Source organism: Rhinoraja longicauda, chromosome 1 (genome assembly GCF_053455715.1).
Source record: "Rhinoraja longicauda isolate Sanriku21f chromosome 1, sRhiLon1.1, whole genome shotgun sequence".
Classification (NCBI taxonomy): Eukaryota; Metazoa; Chordata; class Chondrichthyes; order Rajiformes; family Arhynchobatidae; genus Rhinoraja; species Rhinoraja longicauda.
The window spans coordinates 109,668,453-109,693,021 of NC_135953.1; the positions used below are offsets into that span (position 1 = coordinate 109,668,453).

At 41.1% G+C, this 24,569-nt stretch overlaps 1 protein-coding gene across 1 annotated transcript in view; it reads left to right on the forward strand.

Annotated features, from left to right (window-relative positions):
* LOC144596323 (protein Jade-1-like) overlaps positions 1-24,569 on the forward strand; it is a 124,031-nt gene that overhangs the window by 96,288 nt on the left and 3,174 nt on the right. The window contains 6 exon segments of the mRNA XM_078404573.1: positions 1,735-1,946; positions 4,144-4,311; positions 5,639-5,755; positions 8,760-9,269; positions 18,945-19,062; positions 23,652-24,568. Coding sequence (XP_078260699.1) covers positions 1,735-1,946; positions 4,144-4,311; positions 5,639-5,755; positions 8,760-9,269; positions 18,945-19,062; positions 23,652-24,568 — 2,042 coding nt within the window.

Here is a 24,569-nt window from a genome sequence, read left to right on the forward strand (position 1 = left end):
ATACCTCTGCCCCCATCCCAAAATTTAGTTTAGTTTCAGGACACAGCATGGAAATAGGCCATTTGGCGTACCGAGTCCACACTGACCATTGATAACTTGTTCGCACTAATTATCCCACTACACAGTAGTGGCAATTTACAGAAGCCAATTGACCTACAAACCCGCACGCCTTTTGGATGTGGGAGGAAACCGGAGCACTCGGAGGAAACCCATGTGGTCACGGGGAGAACATGCACACTCCGCACAGACGGCACCCGAGGTCAGGATCCAACCCGGTTCCCTGGCACAGTGAGACAGCAGCTCTACCACTGTGCTGCCCAAAACCAGAATCTTGTCTGAGAAAGATATTCAGTGTTATCCTATCGTTCCAGTGTGCCGGGATGGCAACGTGACTAATTATGTTGCCATTCTCCACCGAGATTTCCTCTACCAACACACTGAGCAAGTAAAGTCTGCGCTTGGTCAGAGATTCCTCTGGTTAGGGGTGCCTTTTATAGTACAAAGGGAAATTGAATGTGGCTTTCTGATCCTGAAAAGATAATGCAATAGCTTGTGAACCTGGGTGAGATATTCACTAAATGCTGCAAAGTTACCAACTTTAGTGCAGCAGAACTTTAATACTTTGATAGTATTACATCTCTCTGATTAGTGAGCTATGAAGAGAGGCTTATATTCACTTTCTGCTGAATGTATACAGGTACCTACCTTGCATTTTATACGGGGGTTACGTGCATGAAAACCGCACGTAATTCAAAAATGTGTGAATTAAGCATATTTGTGACTGCGCTGTCATCATTAAATTTGAGTGCATTATTCCAAAAATATGAGTGCGTAAATCAAGCTTTGGTATTGAAGGCACAAGTGCAATATCTCAGCAATGCATAAATCAAACACAAGGAGCATATATTCTTATGAAGTTCCTTCATGATTATGCTAATAAATGACTGGATAAATTTGTTCTCAAGTAGGAGAAACCAGCAGGATAAGTGTTTGAAGAATACTCGCTGTATTCTGAATCCCACTACACAAATTAAATACATGTGAAAGTGCTATATTATGAAAAGTGTGTGAGAGAGAGGCGGATTCTTATTGGGAGAAAAGTATATGAGTGTTAAATTTAGTATTTGCCTGTAATCACAGTAGATGGATGGACATTGAGACATTGTTGGAAACTGAACGAGCAGGTCCTATGTCACAGATCCATGCTGAGAAAACCAGAAGCAGATGAAGCTTCTGGTGTCACTTCTTCAGAGCTGTTAATATAACAAACTGCTTGTCGACCCCCTGCAGCAATTGGTTAAAATTGCCTGGGTATTAACAAATGCTTCAAAGCACTTGGGAAGATCTTAGGCCGTTGTTTAATGTTGTCCATTCATCATACTCCAATTTTGTATGTCATTGATTTGTTTTTAGGATCTAAATTATTGTAACATCTTCTGGAATTCAAAGCACCAAAAAAATCTGCTAAAATTGTTAACTGCTTTCTCTTGGACATTAACACCATTTTAAACAAAAAATAAATCATGGCTTATGTTTTAATTCATTTGATGTGCTGCAGGGCCCAAAATAATTTTAGAGTCTTAATAAAGTTGGATGGAACCTCCTTGCCTGGCTGTTTTGAAACAACAATTGGTACCTGTTGAACTGGGAGTAGTTGGGAAAATGTCAACTTAATAACAAATGCATGCTGTAGACTTGCACAATATTATTGCTTTTTGTTTTTGGTTATGGCAGGGATGGCTGAATTAGATGAGTTCACCATGGAGAGGGTCATGGAAGACTTGGAGCGGCGATGTGACGATAATATGAACCATGCCATTGAAACAGAAGAAGGTCTCGGGATTGAATATGATGAAGATGTGGTGTGTGATGTGTGTCAGTCTCCAGATGGTGAAGATGGCAATGAGATGGTTTTCTGTGACAAATGCAACATATGCGTCCATCAGGTAAGATTACATGCAATCATGCATGTTGTGACTGTTTCACTGAATGAATTAATTCATTCAACTGGAAAATATGCCTGTGACAAAGAACTGTTGAGTGTGTCCTGCTGTTATTAAGCCATCCATGAAAAGAATTGGACTGCGTAATTGGACTGCATTACAATAGGAATAACAAATAAGCATATGTGCAGGTGGTTTAGGATGAGCAGGTGGACTAAGGTGCATTATAAATGGGTCTAAGAAAGCTTTAGTGAAGTTGGAACGTTAGCAGAAGGAATCTGAATCTTTATTGGTGAATAGTCTTTTGAAGGAAGAGAGAGTACCAAGGATAGTAATTGACATTTATGAACATCCCAAATAAAAGCAGAAAATGCTAGAAAAGGTCATGTCATAGGTGCCAGAAGTAAGTGATTTGACCCACCAAGTTTACTCCACCGTTTTATCATGGCTGATCTATCTTTCCCTCTTAACCCCAGACTTCCCAACCCTTCCGAATTTGGTGGAGAGTTTCCGCTTTCTTATTTCATTTCCGCCATTCCGATTTTGCCCCACATTTTTCCGCAATACACATGCCTCACCTGGCCTGGCCTGGTCGCTTGCCGGGGCTCGCCAGACCATGCCGCGTAGCGTGATGCCTGTTGATGTTGAGAGGAGATGGGGTGGGTGAATGCGGGAGGGAGGGATGGGAGAGGAGTGTGGTGGTTGGGGGGGAGGGGGGTGGGGGGAGGGAGGGAGGGGGGTGTGGGGGTCAGGGGGGGAGGGGAGTGGGGGTGGGGGGAGGGAGGGGGGAGGTGAGGCTGGGGAAGGGAGTGAAAAGTGAGGGGGTGTGGAGGGGAGGGGAGGGGAGGGGGTAGTGGAGGTCTGGGGAAAGGGGGGAGGGTTGGTGGGGGGACATGGACCATTGTGATTTGCTGTTGAAGACCACTGGAGCAAGTATGTCTTCAATGAAATTAGGTATGTGCAGTTTTAAATGAAACTCTTTCTTCATAACTTAGTCATACATTTTATGACCATTGTTCTTTTATTCAATACCAAGAGAATTGGGATGTGTAAGGAAAAAGCAAAATATAAAAAACAAAACAAAACATTTTTTTCTTTGTGTTGTAAAAGTATTTCTGTTCAATAACCTTTCTATAAATAGCAGAATATACTCATGATAGGCCTGGCATTGTACATGTAGTCCAAGAACTACAGACCGTTGGAAATAATAGTCATTTTTCACACACGAATGTAGCGCAACGCGTACGCGCATTTGGCGTGCATACTTTTTTTTGCTGAAATTGCTGATTTTGATGTAAAATTCTGAATTTTGGACATCAAAATTATGAATTTGTAAAATCAAATGTTGGGAGGTCTGCAACCCCATTTTTCTCCCCATAAAGGGAGGGGGGTCTTCTCCCCATAAAGGGAGGGGGGTCTTCTCCCCATAAAGGGAGATCATGTATATCTCCATGATAATGTGATTTTTTTTTGCTGTAGAAACAATTCCAAGCTAAATATCTCCTTGGTTTTGTTCAAATATGGAAAATTAAGCGATGACCTTATTCAAATGATAAAAGAGTTTAATAGGACTAAAGAGCTTGATAGAAACTGTTTTCTCTAGTAGTGCAAGATTCCAGGGCAGTAACTTAAAATTACATTTTGATTCTTCATTTGAACTTTATCTCTGGTCTCGTACCTATTTTACTGCACGTTACTCAATGTTAATGAAAAATGCCTGATTTATCCAGAATAACCATATTTGAACAGCGAACTGTCCAGTTAGATGCATGATTTTGCCCTGTATTTCTGTACATTTGAAACCTGATGTTGTCTGTGAAGGCTCTGTTATCTCTTTGACTATCTCAAGACTATTAGTTATTGCTAAGTAGGAGAGAATGGCACTATTTAACTGTCAGTATTTGGACAACGTTAATGATTATTGAATGCTGAGCCACTAGAACAATATTGTTCCAAGTCTTCATACTTATCTCACTGACAGCCATACAAGTGACAATGATGGTGGTGAGGTTTGCTTTAACTGATGCAGCGTAATCTGGCCGTGAATGCTGAAATTTGCCATTCACGGGTATGTCTGAGTCCTGTGTGTGTCAGAGAGAGAGAGAGAGAGAGAGAGAGAGAGAGAGAGAGAGAGCACACTTAAGCCAACTGAGAATGCATTCAAGCACACATTCAATTCCCCCTTGTGTGATTGTTACAGGCTTGTTATGGGATTCTGAAGGTCCCTGAAGGCAGCTGGCTATGTCGAACCTGTGCACTAGGTGTCCAGCCGAAATGCCTGCTGTGCCCCAAGAAAGGTGGAGCCATGAAGCCCACTCGCAGTGGGACAAAGTGGGTACATGTCAGTTGTGCTTTATGGATTCCTGAGGTAAGGTTCCTCGATACACAGTTTTGTCAGAGATTCAATGGTAGCCACATTGATTAAAAAAATAAGTTCATGAAACAGTTGACATGGAACAGTAAGCACGGGAATAGGCCCTTCGGCCCACAATGTCTGTGCCAAACATCATGCCAAGACCATCTCTTATCTACCTGCACATAATCCAGATCCCTCCATTCCTTGCATATCCATATGCCTATCGAAAAGCCATTTAAATGCCAATGGAATATCTACCTCAACCACCAACTCTGGCAACACGTTCCATACCCTCACAACCCTCTGTGTGAAAAGAAAACTTGACCCACACATCTTTAAACTGTGCCCCTCTCAAACTATGTCCTCTAGTATTTGATTTTCCCACCTTGGGGAATAAGGTTATGACCGTCTACCATATCTATGCCTCTCAGAATTTTCTATACTTACATCAGGTCTCATAATTTTATATACTTCTATCAGGTTTAGAGTTTTAAAGTTTCAACATTTAAACTGATGTAAGGGTACAATAATCATTTTTCCAATGTCTGGATTTTTTTACAGCAAATTTGTCTTTTTAGAAGGAGTAATTAAGTAGTTTTTAATATGTTAAGAATTCTGAGCTTCTGGTTGATGTTCACCAGCAAAAGCTCAATTTGACTGGCATCCTGTTTAAAATATTACACTTTATAATATATTTTCATGGACAGCTTTGATTTTAATCAAGGTGTAATGATCTTTGCATATTAAAGTGATTTTCTAAGTGCAAGATAAACTATTGTGCATGTAACAAACAGCATTTGCAAATTGCCACTTTATAGCCAAAAAAATCTAAATAGAATCGTAATTGGCTCCAATTTCTTTCACCAGAATAGGGATAGTCATATTCATTGGCTATCAAGGGCTTGGTAGGTACATGGATAGGAAAGGTTTAGAAGGATATGTGGGTTAAGTGCAGGCAGGTGGGATTGGTGTAGATGGGACACCTTGGTCGTCAAGGTTGGGTCGAAGGGCCTGTTTCCATGCTGTACGATTCTGTGACTCTGTGACTTAGTCCATTCGTGATGTATATTTCTTGCATTATATTCAAAAATTATGGCCATTGGCTGGAGCCAAGATAAACATTATTTTACTCTCTGGAGATTTGGCTTGGGTTTGGAAAAGTAATAAAAATGCTTGTTTTGTTTTGCTGCTCAGCGAAGCAGAATTGATATTGAGATAAAGATAATATATCCTTTGTCCCTGTGTGTATTTGTGAAGATCTTAACGTGTGACATTTATTTCAAAAAAAGAAAAATCAGTCCAGTTTAGTTGACACTTTTCTTTTTACTTGTTTATTTAGGTTAGCATAGGCTGTCCAGAAAAGATGGAGCCCATAACAAAGATATCACATGTTCCTGCTAGCAGATGGGCATTAGTGTGCAGCTTGTGTACTGAGAAGACTGGAGCCTGCATACAGGTTTGGAAAATAATAATCACACTCTTATTTTCCAGCAAGGATTAAACCAATTTTACCTTATTTGAGAAACGCTATCTTGACAGTGTCTGGTAGACAAGGGGCAGCCCCTAATTCTCAATCAGTAGGCATTCAGGAAGACCATGAGTTGCAAGGAGCGGCAACTGGGAATACAGGTGGGGCGTTCTTCTGAGGATACAACTGAGGGACTCTGGAGTAGATTAGAGGAAACTTTCATCTGGATCTATCTTTTACTCATCTGATACTGGTTGCTGGTTCTCAAGAGGAAAGAAATCCAACCTCCAGCGTAAATGTTTTATATATTGAGCTCCATTTACAAAACATATTGAGGGAGGGTGCCCCTTTTAAAGCTTCCACAGGTCCACCACCAATTTTCTGGCAACTGGTGGTCCAGCACCTCATTGAATCCGGACAAAATTAAGAGAGCGCACTTGAAATGCCCCCAAAAATGTGGCTCCTAGGCTGGCTTTGGCAGCCGTTCATCGGGACTTACATGCCAATTGGAGGGTCGAATTTGCCCGAGGCCAGGGCTCTGGAGCTCCGGCGCGGCAGATCCGTTCCCACAGCCGACTTCTGAGGCAGACTTTGCGGGCCATTATCTCGGCCTCCTGAGGCCGTGACTTCTGTTGTTCCGGCTAAACTGATAATACGGCAAGGCTGCGCTTTGAATAAATTATGTTACAATAATATTTTTGTATATTTAATTTTTGCGCTTGGTTGAACAATGCATAAAGCATCCAGGTATGATGCAGCTCTATGCCAATTAGTCCTCCTTGGGGGGGGAATAGCTTCAAGAGAACATTTGACTGCTTTGTTCCTTTGCTAAAGGGAAGAGGTGGGGAGGGGTCTGTGGAAATCAGACTTCTGTGGCTATTGAGCAATGCAGGCCAAAGTGCAGGTGTGTGAAATTGGGTGTGGGTCTGAATTGGCTTGTAGGCATTTCTTAGACTGTCTCTCCTATTGGGTTTGCATGTGATGTAACCTTTTGGATGTGGCATCGCATGACTATTTAATCTATATTTGTGGGAACAAAATCGTACGAAAGATTAATTGTCACCAGAAGAGGAGACAAAGAATGGGTACAGCTGCTGAGGGACAAGAAGGACTGATGGTGAAAGAGAACATGGCACATTTTTGTATCTTTTGGGTGACTGCATTTTGGCAGCAATTTGGATGAGCGGTGGGGCAGATGAATGGCTTTCACTCTTGAGACCGGAGAATTATCTTGCTTATAAAATACTCTTAAAATGTTAACCTTTGCGGCTGCAGTTAACATTTTTCACGTGGAAAATAGGGAAGGAGGACAAGCAAGTATTAAAAGCAAGGGATATCCTGCTGAAAGTAAATAGCTTATCACATAACAGCTTCACTATTCACAGGAGTTTGATGATGTGAATGAATTGGCTGTTTTGTTTTTAGTAGTCGGGGCATAGAAACGTGTTTGTGTGTGTTGGGAGGTTGAACAGGGGCGTGTGGGGGGGGGGGGGGGGGGGGAATGGTGGGGAATCATGTTACAGGAGGCCACTGGGGCCTTCTTCATGCTTGTGTTTCCTCTTCAACCGAGCAGGTCACTTTGTTCTCTCTGCCAGCTTTTTTCCCAGCAGCCTGCAGGATCTCCCCTTTTAAGTACTTCACAACTACATTTAGAAAGTGATTATTGAACCACCTCCTTTTCAGGAAGTGTGTTGTGGATTATAATTTTCTACTCCAAGCTGCATATTTATCCACATCACTGCAACAGGTTCTAGAAATTGGATAGAAAACCAATAAAATATCTCCCAAGTCTTCAGCAGCTTAAGAGTGTCTATGGAGAGAGAACACTGATCTGGAAAGTTAACTCTGATTCTTCACAGATGCTGCCTGATTTACTGAGTATTTCCAACATTTGCTATTAACTTTAAATCAGTAACTTTTGGTTACCACTACCACTAGTGGTACTAGTAGTCTACTACCACTAGACTAGTAGTGGTCTACTACCACTGGCAGGTAGATTATTCTTTGTTATTTGAAACTCATTATTTTGAACATCAAATTAAATCCCATCCTCTCAAAGGAGCTCAATCTCCACTCTCCAGCCGTTTCCCATGACCAAAGTCACCCATCCCTTGCACCTTTCTTCACAGAGAGCTACCCCTGGCCTTGAAGTCTTTCCTATTATTTGATGCCTAAAATTGTATGCTGTATCACTGCATAGCTGAGTCTTATCCCAATGACTTTTAAAGATTCGGAGAAATTTCCTTCACTTTGCGCTCTGTAGTTCTTTGTATAAAGTTAGATAGATAATAGACAATAGGTGCAGGAGTAGGCCATTTGGCCCTTCGAGCCAGCACCACCATTCAATGTGATCATGGCTGATCATTCCCAATCAGTACCCCGTTCCTGCCTTCTCCCCATACCCCCTGACTCTGCTATCCTTAAGAGCTCTATCTAGCTCTCTCTTGAAAGCACTCAGAGAATTGGCCTCCACTGCCTTCTGAGGCAGAGAATTCCACAGATTTACAACTCTCTGACTGAAAAAGTTTTTCCTCATCTCCATTCTAAATGGCCTACCCCTTATTCTTAAACTGTGGCCCTTGGTTCTGGACTCCCCCAACATTGGGAACATGTTTCCTGCCTCTAATGTGTCCAACCCCTCTCATCCTTCTAAATTCCAGTGTATACAAGCCTAGTCGTTCCAGTCTTTCAACATACGACAGTCCCGCCATTCCGGGAATTAACCTAGTAAACCTACGCTGCACGCCCTCAATAGCAAGAATATCCTTCCTCAAATTTGGAGACCAAAACTGCACACAGTACTCCAGGTGCGGTCTCACTAGGGCCCTGTACAACTGTAGAAGGACCTCTTTGCTCCTGTACTCAACTCCTCTTGTTATGGATAATGGATATATTGCAAAGGAATAGCTGATGTAGTATTACAGTCTACATGACAGACTGAAATATACTGTCTTCGATAATGACTATGCTTTAATTTTGTTAATACCTACAGTGTTCAGTGAAGAACTGTCGAACTGCCTTTCATGTGACTTGCGCTTTTGATCGCAGTTTGGAAATGAAGACCATACTGGCGGAAAATGACGAAGTGAAGTTCAAGTCGTACTGCCCAAAGCACAATAGCAAGGAGCCAGGTGAGGGAACCAAAGACTATTCCACTACGGAGATGGAGGAGAAACCCACTATTGTGGAGAGCGCTCTGGACAGCATGGACCAGACTCGGGCAGAGGCTCAAAGGATCAGTCTCCGTAAGCAGAAACTCCAACAGCTGGAGGACGAATTTTATAACTTTGTCAGCATCTCCGAAGTGTCCCAGCACTTGAAGCTGTCCGAGGAGCTTGTGGATTTTATTTACCAGTACTGGAAAGGAAAAAGGAAGAGCAATTTAAACAAGCCTCTCTTCACTCCCAAAAAGGATGAGGAGGACAATCTGGCAAAGCAGGAGCAAGATGTCTTGTTCAGACGGCTGCAGCTCTTCACCCACCTCCGACAGGATCTTGAGAGGGTGAGTGCTGTTGCTTGGAGCTGCAATTCTGCAATTTAATATCATCCTCCCTGCAAATTTCCCCTGCTTTTAGCAAATTAATGTTGTGATTCTGAATGTTTTTACCATTGTTTTTTATTGAGCTGGTCTTTATAAGACAAATTCAATTTTTATTCTGTCTGTCCTTAAAGAATAGTCTTCCATTTGTAAAATTCCCACCATCTAGATGGGTGCACGTTTTCATCACCATCTACTGCGTTAAACTGGAAGGAACATGTTGGGTAAATTATCCCATGCAGATTGGTGCTGGGTCATCGGTAACTCACTTGTGAACAGTCGTCTCAACAAAGCAATCCAGCACACCTCAAGAATGTTAACGTTAGGGTGCACTGGTTTGCCCTGGATCAGGGAGACAGTTCCACTGCTGCCATCAGTAAAATCTTCCAACTCTCCATCCCCAGTTAAGCTGTTCAAATTTAACTGTTGAATAAGATGAAGAGGCAACAACATTTTGAAGGAATTTCTGTCCGTCCATAAACTCCTTATTGGTGTCACTCTATTTTTATGTAAAAATGAGAATTCCCTTTTGGACTCTGCAGTAAATACTTGGCAACAGTTTTGCAATTGGAGACCAAAGTACCACATTTAATTTAAACACAGAGCAATATTTTCCGTGCTCGCATAAAGGGGTGTCCTGTCACAACAGAACACCTACATCAGCATTAATTTATTTGCATTGAATTGGAGAAGCAGAGCAGTGACATTTCTATCGGAAAGTAAAGAACATTATTGTAACTGCAGAATGAGAGGTTGTTGAGCTTGCTTATAGTTTCCCTTCTGGTGCTTGCAGGCACAACTGTGGTGGCTGAGTTGACTGCGGGAGGAAGAATTTGGATCCTTGTTAACTGTTCCTGCTGATTGGGAAAATAGAGGGGAAATGTCCTGCTGAAGCTCTTGTTTGCACTGAGTGAACTTAACTGCTGGAAAGATTGTATTTGTTAAGAGAACAGTGGTTTCCCGCTGGTCAACTCGTGGTACTTATTCATCTTAATTTTTTTATCAAGGTGCTCAAGTCAGGCTTTGTGTTTTCAGCCATGGCCCTCAATGGCAAGATTTTAGTTGGCTGCCTGAAGGGGGGGTTCTCTCTGCTGCACCTTCTCATAGCCTCTTCTCAGCAACTACCTTCCAACACTTCATATATTGGAAACTAAGCAGTCTCAAAGTTGTAAACAGCGTGGCTCTGTGCCAATATAGAGTTATTTGAATTCTCTAAACTTCTTTACATCGGCGAAACCAAATGCAGACTTGGCGATCATTTTGCTCAACACCTTCGCTTAGTCTGCCTTAACCAACCTGATCTCCCGGTGGCTGAGCACTTCAACTCCCCCTCCCCCTCCCACTCCCAGTCTGACCTTTCTGTCATGGGCCTCCTCCAGTGCCATAGTGAGGCCCACCGGAAATTGGAGGAACAGCACCTCATATTTCGCTTGGGCAGCTTGCAGCCCAGCGGCATGAACATTGACTTCTCCAACTTTAGATAGTTCCTCTGTCCCTCTCTTCCCCTCCCCTTCCCAGTTCTCCCTCTATCTTCCTGTCTCCACCTATATCCTTCCTTTGTCCCGCCCCCTGACATCAGTCTGAAGAAAGGTCTCGACCTGAAATGTCACCCATTCCTTCTCTCCTGAGATGCTGCCTGACCTGCTGAGTTACTCCAGCATTTTGTGAAATAAATACCTTTGATTTGTACCAGTATCTGCAGTTATTTTCTTACACTGAATTCTATAAATCCTCAGCTTAAAATCAGGCTGATATTTTGTAAACTAGAAAATATATTATACTCTTCAGTATTTGAACAAAATTATTTAGGAAAGATTGGTTGGTCGGACAATCAGGAAGGCATGAGGATCAGACAAACGGTACATTCACGAGAAAAATGGTGCACTATGTTATTTCAGAAGATCCAGTTTCATTTTGCAACTTGTCCTCCTTCAAGATGTTTGTTTACATGAAAGATGTGTTGATGAAAAATCTTCTTTTTGGCTTTTTGTTCTCCTGCCTTTATCATTGGAGACTTTGGCTATTAACGTATCAACTAAAGGAACAATTTGATTAAATTTGACTTGCACATTGCTTCCAATATCACATTTCTCTTCTTCTATGAGTGTACCAAAAGGAGTTAAATAAAATTAGGTAACTGGAATAGCAAAATGCACTGTTTAACTGCTATAAGATTGTGAAACTTGAGGGCACAAATGAATATTTAAGCCTGAAGTCAAACACAATCTTTCACTTCCTTGTATACTTAACTTGAAACAGAAAACGCTTGAAGTGCTCTGCAGGTCAGATCTAATTTTTTATCAGAAGTTTTGTTTACAAAATTCAGTTTCAAACTTTGTAGGCAAATCCTCGCATGCATGCAAGTTAGTTTTGTGAAGACACGAGAAAGGTATGCAAGTATTGTAGATATTTTCCCAGAGAAGTTACGCAAAGCATCCTACAAAGATAAGTGCAGCTGCTCCTGACATTCCCTCTCCCCCACATCCCCTCCGAGTCCCATCCCATGCCAGACTGAAGAAGGGTCTCGACCCAAAACGTCACCTATTCCATTTGTCCAGAGATGCTGTCTGACCCACTGAGTTACTCCAGATTTTTGTGTCTCCCCTCCCCATACCTTCCCTGCTTATCATTTCAGGAATTGAGCAAAGGCTCCAAAGATCTTGACATTCCACTCATAATCACTGGAAGACCATAAAGTATCCATGTGCCCTGCTTTTTTTGCACAGCAGGATCTGCAAAACCCAGGCACTTGTCTCGTAACTATTGAGGCCACATATTCTCAGCTTTGTTCTTAATCCAAATGGAATATGTTCCTCCTTAATGGAGCAATGGCGGGTTAAGGAAGGCAAAAGCATTCATGAGTCTCTCCAGGTTGTTACCCTGTTGCCTGGGTATGGTGATGATGGAGAAATAGGTCTGGTTTCCTATAACACTCACTGGCTAGGGCAATAAATGAATCGTTGTCATTAGGTAAGGAATTGGAAGATGAAACTGCCTTTGGAACAATTCCTCGGCATTCAATCACAGGCACACCAATACTTTATTGTTTCTTTGCTGATAATGCTTGTGAGACAGTTGACCAGAACAACTATAACGAAGCTCCATAATACTGCAGGCGGGATGGGAGCACGTTTTATTCATGATGAACAAAGCCTTCATAATGGAAATTGTGACTTTCTTTAATGCAGCAAATATTACAGTTGTTAGTTCTCCTTGTTTCTCTGTAGCATTCATATCAAGAAATTCTTAAGAATTCTGCCATTATTTCTCCTTCATGTGACTTGCCATTTTGTCCCTCGTGTGGGGCTTCATATTCAGGTTAGCTTCCCCATTTACCTTTCCATTAGTTGTGACCGCACCTCAAGCAGCAATTCATTCGTTGGCATCTGAGGATGTAATAAAATGGTGCATCAGTGCAGCCCCTGACATCCCCTCTCCCCCACATCAACAAATTCCTGATAAATTTTAGCAATCTTAATGCTTGAATATTGCTTTGGGGGTGGGAGGGTGGGTGGGTGGGGGGATGTCATAGAGTTGGCATCTTTCCTTTTCCTCTCTGGATTGTCCCTCCATGATTCCTAATTTCCATTTGAAGGTTGAGAGCGAGTCTGGCGGTGAAGATGATGGATTAATTTGACATTGTGTTGCATAATACATTTTATTTGATATATTTTATATATAAATTATGCATTATGTATGTTATATATTATATACATTGTATATTATATATGTGTGTATATATATATATATATATATATATATATATTATCTCACACACACACACACACACACACGATTTTGAAAAGTGAAGAAATTGTTAGCCTTTGACTAATAGAAAATAATTTGGGCTTGTGACAGTTATGACTGTTAGCAAAACTGCAATAATGGTTTGAAGATTTATGTCCACAGGATTACACTTGTCTATTTCAACAGTTAAATAAATGTGCCGCCCTGGATTAAGCTCTGCTGTTATGAACTAAGTCCTCCAATTACTTTATATCCAGTAAATAATATTTATTTTCACTATTTTTCTATTTGTTTATTTGTGTTAAATTTCTTTATATCTCAATCTCAGGGTTTGTATGACATTCATGTGCAGCTTGATCGTGGCGTGCAGCTTGTGAAATATATTCTAGTCTCGGGTAATCTGCTGTGTACCCAGCATAGAGTCATGCAGCATGGAAACTCATGGTGCATGTGATCAGCCAAAAGCGTGTTACGCCTTTTAATTCACGTTGGGTTGGCCCTTTGTTTTAGTTTTCTGCCTGTTACCAATTTATTGTGTTTGTCCACCTTTTTTCGTTGGTGCTTAATTGTTGTAATTTATTAATAATCTGTTAATGCTAGCAGATTGGCTGCTGAAACTGTATGTTTCTATAAGATCCCCTCATCCTTCTAAATTCCAGTGAATACAAGCCCAGTCGACCCATTCTTTCATCATATATCAGTCCCGCCATCCTGGGAATTAACCTGGTGAACCTACGCTGAACTCCCTCAATAGCAATAATGTCCTTCCTCAAATTAGGAGACCAAAATTGCACACAATACTCCAGGTGCAGTCTCACCTACAACTGCAGTAGGATCTCCTTGCTCCTAAACTCAAATCCTCTTGCAATGAAGGCCAACATGCCATTAGCTTTCTTCATTGCCAGCTGTACCAGCATGCTTACTTTCAGTGACTGATGTACAAGCACACCCAGGTCTCGTTGCACCTCCCTTTTTCCTAATCTGACACCATTCAGATAATAATCTGCCTTCCTGTTTTTGCCACCAAAGTGGATAACCTCCCATTTATCCACATTGTACTACATCTACCATGCATCTGCCCACTCATCGAAAGATAGACACAAAAAGCTGGAGTAACTCAGCGGGACAGGCAGCATCTCTGGAGAGAAGGAATGGGTGACGTTTTGGGTTGAGACCTAGAGCCTGAAGAAAGGCCTTGACCCGAAGCATCACCCATTCCTTCTCTCCAGAGACGCGGCCTGTGCCGCTGAGTTACTCCAGCTTTTTGTGTCTATCTTTGGTTTAAATCATCATCTGCAGTTCTTTCTTACACAGTTCTCTATCCATGTCAATACACTACCCCCAATACCATGTGCTCTAATTTTGCACACTAATCTCTAGTGTGGAACCTTGTCAAAGGCTTTTTGAGAGTCCAGATACACCACATCCACTGGCTCTCCCTTATCCATGCTACTTGTTACATCCTCAAAAAATTCCAGAAAATTGGTCAAGCATGATTTCCCCTTCATAAATCCATGCTGACTTTGACCGATCCTGTCACTGCTATCACCATTTCCTGACTAATGTGGATTCCCTTCAGTTCCTCCCTCATACTGGATCTTCGGTCCGCCTTGTATTTCTGGGAGATTGTTTGTGTCTTCCTTAGTGAAGATAGAACCAAAGTACTCGTTTAACTGTTCTGCCATTTTGTTTTTTTCATTATAAATTCACCTATCTCTGACTGTAAGGGACATACATTTGGCTTCACTAATCTTTTCCTTTTTACTTTTCTATAGAAGGTTTTACAGTCAGTTTTTATATTCCCCACAAGCTTTCTTTCGTGCTCTTTTTTCCCCTTTTTAATTAACCCCTTTGTCCTCTGTTGAGTTCTAAATTTCTCCCAGTCCTCCGGTTTGCTGCTTCCCCTGGCCAACTTGTATGTCTCTTCCTTGGATTTAACACTATCCTTGATTTCCCTCGTCAGCCACGGTTGAGCCGCCTTCCCAGTTTTATTTGTTCGCCAGACAGGAATGAACAATTTTTGGAATTCATCCATGCGGTCTTTAAATCTTTGTCATTGTATCTCCTCCAAACCTTTAGTATAATTTGCCTGTCCTAGCCAATTCCCTTCTCATACCTTCAAAGTCTCCTTTCTTTAAGTTCAGGACCCTCGTCTCCAATTTAAATGTGACACTCTCCATCCTAATGCAGAATTCCACCATATTATGGTCACTGTTGCCCAAGGGGCTCTGCATAACTAGATCGCTAACTAATCCTTCCTCATTACACAATACCCAGTCTAGGATGGCCTGCCCTCCAGTCGGTTCTTCTACTTAATTGGTCTAAAAAAACATCTTGTATGGAGCGTGGAGTTGTTTCGTGCATTAGGATCTTGGGAGATTACATCCAGTTTGCACAGAGCCACCTGCTTTTGTGGTTTTAAAGCTTATGGGGATTCTGTGATAAATGTGGCACAACAATCACTTCCTTCCAACCACATTGCAGGAGGGATCAGACACTTTCACACAAGCTGCTTTACATTTGGCACAAAGCTGTATTGCACTTTAAAATTATTTGTTTGAACTTTGTGCATTTTTTTTTTCTGGAGTTGTGCAATAAATGAAATACAAATGAGCAAGAGGCAAAATGATTGCTTAAATGGCACGAACAATCTCGTAAAACTGCTTATTTTTGTGGTCCAGTCTTTTGGGATCTATTCCAATGGTCAGCACTGTGTTCCGTTGTCATGTTCCAAAGTGTTCTCAAAACATATCAGTTGGTGATTTTTCTTTATTTTTACATGGTACTAGTAGAGTTGCTGATCTAACAGACAGTTTTGGCGTATATTTCCACATATCTAGAAATAGCTGTAATGCAGATAGCACTGTGCTATTTTTACCCTGTGGCACAAATATAGAATAATGACCAATGAAGGATGAGTTACAAGGAATTAGATTAGCAATCTAATCCCCGAGTTCATGCAATTAGATTTAGATTAGATTACAACTCTGACCTTGCTATCTAATATCAATTTTCTGTCATTAATGGTTTAAAAAAAATCAAATTCCATTTAACATTTTAAATATTCATAGTTTAGGTATAAAGCTTGCAGAAAATGAGAAGTGTAGTGGTGAGAATGCATGATTGGATTTGGGGTGAGGGCCTGAATTGTTTGCTTGTCATGTGCAACCATGCAGATTTTGAGACTCATTCTAATATTCTCTGTATGGAACAGAAACCTAGTTATTGATTATTCTGCCTTGGTTAGTCATCATCTTTGAGATGTTGACGTGCATTTTACACGATGTTTAACTGTCCCTCTCTTGATCATTCCGATTGTTAACTACCCATAATCCTGATCACTTTTGAATGGTTCCTTAGTGAATTGACAGTATTAGCTATTCATCCACTAGACTAATTGAGAGGGCATAACTGAGAAAGTGCCCAAAAATATGGTCAGCTATATCTATATACATGGAGATTCTAGAATTAAAATCATAATTATTTCTGTGGTATTGTATTAACATAATTTCTGTGCTGTTCTCTTAATGCTTATTTCAATTGTAGCAAAGTCAATCTGTTAAACACAGAATTTCAGAAGTGATCCATTTAGGCAGCTTGAAGAGATTCATGTGGCATCAGGAATTGAAATGCAATTAATTTACATCTGTGCTGGTGCTATTAATTTGAATTGATGTTGTTTTTGTTCTGTGATCCAATTTGGTGAATATTTTCATAAATCAATTGTTTTTAGCATGTTGAAAGGAGCCATTTTCTTCTGCAGAATTGATTGTATGGAGGTGATTATTTTTCCACTTGCCTTTAAATGCAGCGTTAGAATTGATAGCGCCAGACAATCAGATTGTGGACATCCTCCATTCCACGATGAAGTATGCTAAGTAGCGGTGTATCCAAAATATTTTGTGACAAAATCTTGTTGAGTTTGCAATGAGGACTGTGCCAGTTCTGGGTTTGAGGGATAAAGTCCATTGTAACAGTTTGCAGTAGGGAATAAGCTGTAGATATTTGCTGTTCCAGCATTACCCTGTATTCTTTCTAATCTGTACCTGCAATCAGGTGTGTCTTTGCTTTTCCCTTTATGGCTTTACTTTTCTTTCAAATTGTTGCCATTTACTTCTGTGCAGTATTGAATGTACAGTATTATGACATGTACTGTAATGAAATCCAATAAAATTGGGTACATTCTTTTATATTGTACATACTGTGTGATTGACCTTATTTTCTACTTTTATTCCTATCCTCTCTGACACTGTCTTCTGAACTGTTCCCAGTATTGCACAGTAATAGCTACTACATCCTCTTAGATGTGCACTGCTTTACCTCTCCAGTTGCTAACAGTTACTGTTGTGCCGATTAATAGCTCCTTTCTGTGCATGTACATCTCACACTCCTGCGTAGAAGCAATTTTTAATTGGTGTTGTGGAAATGCCTTGCGTGCTTGGGGTGAGGGAGTTGGGAGCACTTGCCCAGCACTATTCTCAACAGAGCAGATTTTACTCAGGACATTCAATGGCTTCTAACTGAGTATTTAGCCATGGTAACAATATCCATTAAATACTTTTATTTTTAAAACCATGTTTGGATGCAGGTCTCCCTTGGTGAAGGAAGGGTTATAGATTCCTGGCGAACCCTTTGTACAATAATAAAGTTTGTATAGCGGGACATAAAGTAAACTCTTAGGTTTCACGCAGCACACCAGTTGCTGTGGATAATTAAATTAAAATGTCAGAAGCTGGTCAATCTCCTTTCCAGTAAAGATGCAGTATATCAGAAGCAAACACATTTGTTTTCACAAGGTGAGATTGATAATTCATTCACCCTCTAGCTAGATGAAGGAGCGTATATTTTGAAATATAGTGTTAATTTCAAAGACTCCTTCCCAATGAAATGTTACTTATTTTCAGTGACTTGCGTTAAAAGGTGGCCTCCAAATGTGTTCCTTATCATAGTCATACTGCATGACTGCCGACCAAGGTGTCACAAGCTGGTTGCATTGCCCATGTTTGGCCCATATATCCTTCTAAACCTTTGCTATCAATGTACCTGTCCAAGTGTCTTTTGATGTAGCGAAAAGCTGTCAAATGAAGGTTCGCTAACCGGGGGAGACCTATACCATATTAAATAATAACAGATGCCAGCATGTCTCCAGTGGTATTGCTGATGGTAAGTCCAGTAAAGGTCTGTTACACCAAATGTAAAGAGTGTTACACCAAATGTTGTCCTGTATGTAAATAACACACTCACCATTCTTCTGTCAAGTCTTTAAGACTGCAAGGTTTAATTGTTGTAAATAAGCATAAAATGTTTCAAGGAAAGTATCTTTCACTTTTGTCCTAGTGCCTCTCTTGCTCCCTTTTGTTTGACATCTGAAATCTTAATGCTTTTACGGAAAGAAATGTGTTTCCTGCCCCTATTTTAGTTTATGGTGTGGTGGTAAGGCTGCCTTCAGACATCTTGAGCTGTGATGCTTGTTGAAATGAGGTCAACCTCTCGTGGTGGGGGAATATATAGTCATCTTGGTGAGTCACAGATGGATTTCATAAAACTCATAAAACACATAGGTGTTCCTTAATCCATGGTTAAATATCAGGAAAAGTTCTGAACAGGCCAAGAATTACCAGAATTAGACAAGAATTCATGTGCCTTTCTCTTGCAGGCACTGACTGGCCTGCTGTTCCAGCAGTTTCTGTTTGTATTTTAGGTGGACTAATATTAAGTTATAGTTTTTTTAAAAAGAAGGCAATGTGGGTAAGTTTTCAGACAAGCAGCATTTGTCATTAACTGGCGATTCATGGCGTTCTGATCATTATTTAAGATGAGGAATGCTTTCTTGTGTTGATGTTAACTAGTTCTGAGTGACTGGGATTACAGCTTCTGATGTTTCTCCAATAGGTTCGAAACCTTACTTACATGGTGAGCCGAAGGGAGAAGATTAAGAGATCAATTTGTCGAGTCCAAGAGCAAATATTCCACCATCAAATGAAACTTCTCGAAGAAGAGCGCATTTCTGGTAAGACATAGACAATAGGTGCAGGAGTAGGCCATTCGGCCCCTTAGCCAACCCATTCATAGAAACATAGAAAATAAGTGCAGGAGTAGGCCATTCGGCCCTTCGAGCCAACCCATTCATAGAAACATTGAAAATAGGTGCAGGAGTAGGCCATTCGGCCCTTCGAGCCAGCGCCGCCATTCAATATGATTATGGCTGATCATCCAAAATCAGTGCCCGGTTCCTGCTTTCTCCCCATATCCCATGATTCCCTTGGCCCTAAGAGCTATATCTAACTCTTGAAAACATCCAGTGAATTGGCCTCCACTGCCATCTGTGGCAGAGAATTCCACAGATTCACAACTCACTGGGTGAATTTTTTTTCCTCATCTCAGTCCTAAAGCAGGGCCATGTACAACTGCAGTAGGATCTCCTTGTGCCTATACTCAAATCCTCGACAGTCCAAGAAAGTGGAGGTTCAGCCAAGCCACCCATTTCCCAGACTGCCGCTCCCAAATGATGTGAAGCCCAGAAAGCCTCAAGAATTTGTGTGGATAGTATTTGGATTTGAAAGACTCTCTTTTGAAATTCTGAGCATTCATGGTCAGAATATCCCATGGACCAAGCAAGGGTGGACCAAGTTCCAAATGGAAGTAAGGAGCGGCTTGGTGGGTACATACACTGCTCAAGATGCCACTGGCAATTTGTAAAGTTGTGAAGTGTTTTGAGATTTGCATCAATGCTTGTAGCCTTGTACACTCAGTGCTCTCTCAGGCTTGGTTTTCACTCCCCTTTCATACTGTCACATAACACTGAATCTATATTGCATCGATACAGCTGTGAGTGATAACAATAGTTAATGCTGCAGGTTTCCATCTCCTTCCCTCCTAATACAATAATGTGTTTCATGAGCACCAGGTGTTCAGATCCTGATCTTTGTTTTGGTGTCATGGACTTCCGCTCCATTTAATACTTCCAGTTACTTTAATTAACGACTACCTCTGTGTCGGTGATTCCCAATTACTCATCTGTTTACCCTCCGTGTGCCTGAGGTGCCATTGTTTGTCTTTTCCTTCGTCCACATGGGGTTTTAAGAGTGCTAAAAATCCTAGACATTTCTATAGCTACCTGTGTAAGTAAGATTGATATTGGCTTTTACATTTTTCATATACAGGTTTGGTTGAGGGGTTAATTTCCATGTATTGACTTATTTTAAATAAAACAATAAATTAGGTTTTATTTTTAATTTAGTTTGAAAGCATTGATTCACTTGCGGGGTGAAGGCTGATCTAGAGTTTACGGAGTTGTCAGTGGGGCTGGCCGTCTGCACGACTAAACCACGTCTCGTGCATGAGGTCATGGTTACGATGTACTAGCCGGGCGCTGTTGCTGTTTGTGGTGATAAGCAGGTTCTCTCAGGCAAACAGAAGTACGTACATCTCCAACACTTTCGATTTTTTAATTCTCTTACACTGTCAACGTTAAGAACATAAAGATCACTGAATTATTTCCCAACTTATTCAATGTCGGCGCCTGCCTTCTGTCCATTTCTATTTACTCTTAAAGATAACTTTCTGCCTCTGGAACACTGCAGTAGGAATTCTTAGTCATTTGACTTCAGTCAGATTCTAATTTCTGAAAATTTCATGTAATTCGCACACCGTAGATGAGAATTAAAGGTAAGTGTAAAATTAACGGTCTATCTACGGTCACCCAGTGTTAACAGGCATGTAATTGATGTGGTATGCCCAGTGAAATAAGGGTTTCACTGTTTGCCCAGGCGAGGACGATGGTTCATTTATGTTGCTGGAATCTCTAGTGCTTTGTAGCGTTGCTATCTCAGAGGTAGATAGGAGAATCGGTATCACTGCTGCCTGATAGATTGTGAGCTTTGTGCCCAACTTGTAGTCTTGAACTTCAGGCATTGCTTCTGAAGATGATGATGAATTTTACATTTGTTGCTTGCCTTTTCCTTAAGGTAGTTCTCAAGATATGGGAAGTGGTCCCCATTTTCCATGGTCTTGCTGTGGACCTTTATTGTCAAAGGTTTTTTATTGTACAATGGAGATTAGTAGAGGGTCTTTGTTTTGCACATGTTAAGAGTAAGATCATTTTTTCCATCTGCTTTGGTAAATGAATCAATGATGTCTTTGGTTCAGCACATGAAAGGGCACATGGATAAGGACTGTTTGTTTATCGTGCCATGATTGAAGTTGGGATGACCAACAGGAAACTTAATGATGAGCAGGAGTGTGAAAGAATGAGGAATGTATTGGTGACATCTGCACTTTACCCTTTCACCATAGATTCAATATAGTCTGAAGAAGGGTCCTGACCCGAAAGGTCACCTGTCCATGTTCTTCAGAGATGCGGGCTGAGTTACTCCAGCACTTTGTGTTTCTTTTTTTACAGATTCTGTATTTCTGAGGTAGATTGTTCTATCAGATTAAATCACGGTCCTTAAAAAAAACAAATTCAAAAGTTGATGTTTGTGGTGACCCGTCAAAAAGCAGCATGTCGGTGGGTTGAGTAGAATGGGGGGCGGAGGTGGGGGGGGGGGAAGGGGGAGGGGCGTGGTGAGTGGAGTCAGTGTTTTGAATAGTTTCTTACATTGTGTAATTAAAGGATTAGTCGACGATAACTGGACTAAGAAACATATTTTGGAAAAAATGGAAAGCTAATTATAGAAAAAAATAATGTCAGCATTACTGTAATTTCTATAATCTGAGGATATTAAACATTACAGAGCATTGGCTTTCCTTGAAATACATGAAAAATCCTTGAACATAGATTGGTATTGACGGTGCCATTGAAGTTGGTGGAGATGAGTTATGTAAATCGGTTTACTGAGTTACTTTTGGTATTTCCTTCTATTAGCCCTGGCCTTTGCGAGAAGAGATGCTGTGGTCATGATACTGATGTTGGCTTCTCTCCAGTCTTAAGTACTGCAGCAAACCAGCCGTAAGCTGCACCTGAATGAATTGCTTTTCCTCCTTCAGAATTCAATGTTGTATGAGATTGCTTGCTCAATAAATTGAACGGATATAAGCCTCTGGGAGCTTATGTTTCCTCCCATTTTCGTATAAGTAGAGTATTACAGAATTGGAGCTTGTGCTTTATTGGAAGCCATTCTTTGGGGCAATGCTTATGAAATCAGCATTTTAAATAGTATGGAGAAACCACCAGTGATTAAACGACAAACTTCAGTGTTGGTCTCCTAACTTGTTTCTGTTATGTTTCTGCTCCGTCACAGCCTATTTCCACCAAATGTTGTTGCTTGCAGAGATGTTTTTGTTAGGCTTTATGTAGTGTGTGGATTTACTGAGAGTATTGTGATTACAGCTTTATTGACAACACATTGTTATTGAATGAGTGTGCAAGAGATTGAAAGCAGGCATCACTCTGCTTGTAGAAACAAGGAACTGCAGATGCTGACTTACAAAGAAAAGACACAAAGTGCTGGAATAACCTAGCAGATCAGGCAGCGTCCCAGGAGAACATGGATAGGTGACGTTTCGGGTCGGGAACCTTCAGAGTGATTTTAAGGGTGGGGGACAAGGATGGGTTTGATTTTGTATTCATGCTTGTGATTGAGAGAGAGCGATTGCTATAACTAAATCATGATCTTGACACCATCACCACTTCATTTGAGTTGTAGTTGAGGATGTATTTTTTGAGTTGTTATTGCATTCTCAGGACATGGAATTTTCCCACAAAAAAGGATGTTTGTCCGGCCTTGTCTTTGTGAATGTTAATACTCTCACAGTCTTGCCTCATCTCACTCAAAAGCCACATACTTCATTCTTTTCTCCTCAAGCTTCTCCACCATAATGCCCTGTGCTTATTATCTGTCTTCTCCTTAAACACTCCCTTGCTGTCACCTAGTGAAAATTCCACATTTCATCAATCTGAGCAAAATCAGCTGATGATACCACTCCCTGGACTTATTACTCTATGGGAAAACCCCAGAAATTCTATGACATTTCACAATTCATGCTTTTCATTTCTGTGGATTTTTTCCCCATTTTACAACTTTTCTGAAGTTATTTAAATAGAACTTACCAAGGTTGAAAATTGTGTAGGAAAATAACTGCAGATGCTGGTACAAATCAAAGGTATCACAAAATGCTGGATTAACTCAGCATGTCAGGCAGCATCTAGGAGAGAGGGAATGGGTGACGTTTCGGGTTGAGACCCTTCTTCAGATTGAAGAATGGTCTCGACACAAAACGTCACCCATTCCCTCTCTCGTAGATGCTGCCTGACCTGCTAAGTTACTCCAGCATTTTGTGATACCCCCGAGGTCGAAAATTGGATAATACTAGAAACTAATCTTACTGCTACCATTTGATACAGACAATATTCAATTATAGAAGCTGGTATCGGATATTTAATGTCAGAAAAAATAGCTATTTGTGTTTGTTTTCTTGGAATCATTTTTCACTGCCGTCTGTTGCCAATGCATTTACCACTACCTTTGCAAAAGAATGAAGAATGAATGCTTTAATTGAATGTTAGAAGTTAAAGTTTGGGCTTAATGTAATGCAAAATGAGAGTAAGCCTACAAGAAATATGACACCATCTGAATAATGTGTGTGCTTTGTTTGTAGGTGTGCCTTCAGCATTCCCATCATCAGATGCTTTATTCCTTGGTTGGCTGGCACAATCTCATCCGGTTTCCAAAACGGGTGGTTTACAATGGAAGTTGAACAGAGAACTGGAGACGAGCCAACATCCTGATAAAGTCTGGTGTGAAAGGAGTTGTCAGTTGAGTGGCAGAATGCAAAGCCACACTGAATCTGCTAAACAGAGTTTATTGAAACAATCAAATCGATCCAGTGAATGCAAAAACACACCCAACCTTCCCAGGGTCAGGGAGGATTATTCCAGCCCGAGCCTGTTTCTGCCATATGACATGATTCGTGGAGAGGCCCGAGGTAATGGCTGTGAGAGGAATGATGGCCTGACTACCACTGACCACAGGAAGAAAACTGATGTCAGTAGACATAGTACAGGAGGTAAAGCTGAATCGAGAGAGAGAGCTTGTTCAAAACGTAACAAATCTTACATGTCTGCAGATTTGACCTTACGACAGTCTGAAAACAAGCGAGGTTTATGTGCTACTGTTTGTAAAGTTCCCTCTGTTAGTATTCGGAGGTTATCTGCGGACGGCAGTCACATGCACACCAAATTTAATGGTACCTTGAGCAAGGTAGTGTGCAATCAGTCTGCTGTTCCTCCTGGACGACAAGGAGTCAAAGTGCCTACAACACCTACGAGTCCAGTGAAAAACTGGGGTGGGTTCAAAATCCCCAAAAAGGGAGAAAGGAAGCAGCAGGAGGAGAGACCGGAGGCTTTCAGGCAGATCTCTGAATCCACCCAATACCAGCGAACCTCGCCCAAGGAGAGAACCAAGGTGAGACTGCTGCCAGACAGTGATAACGATGGCTACAGTCCAGACATTGAGATGAGTGATTCGGAAACAGAGTCAACAGACAATTGCAAACCACAGCGGCTGAACTCAAATA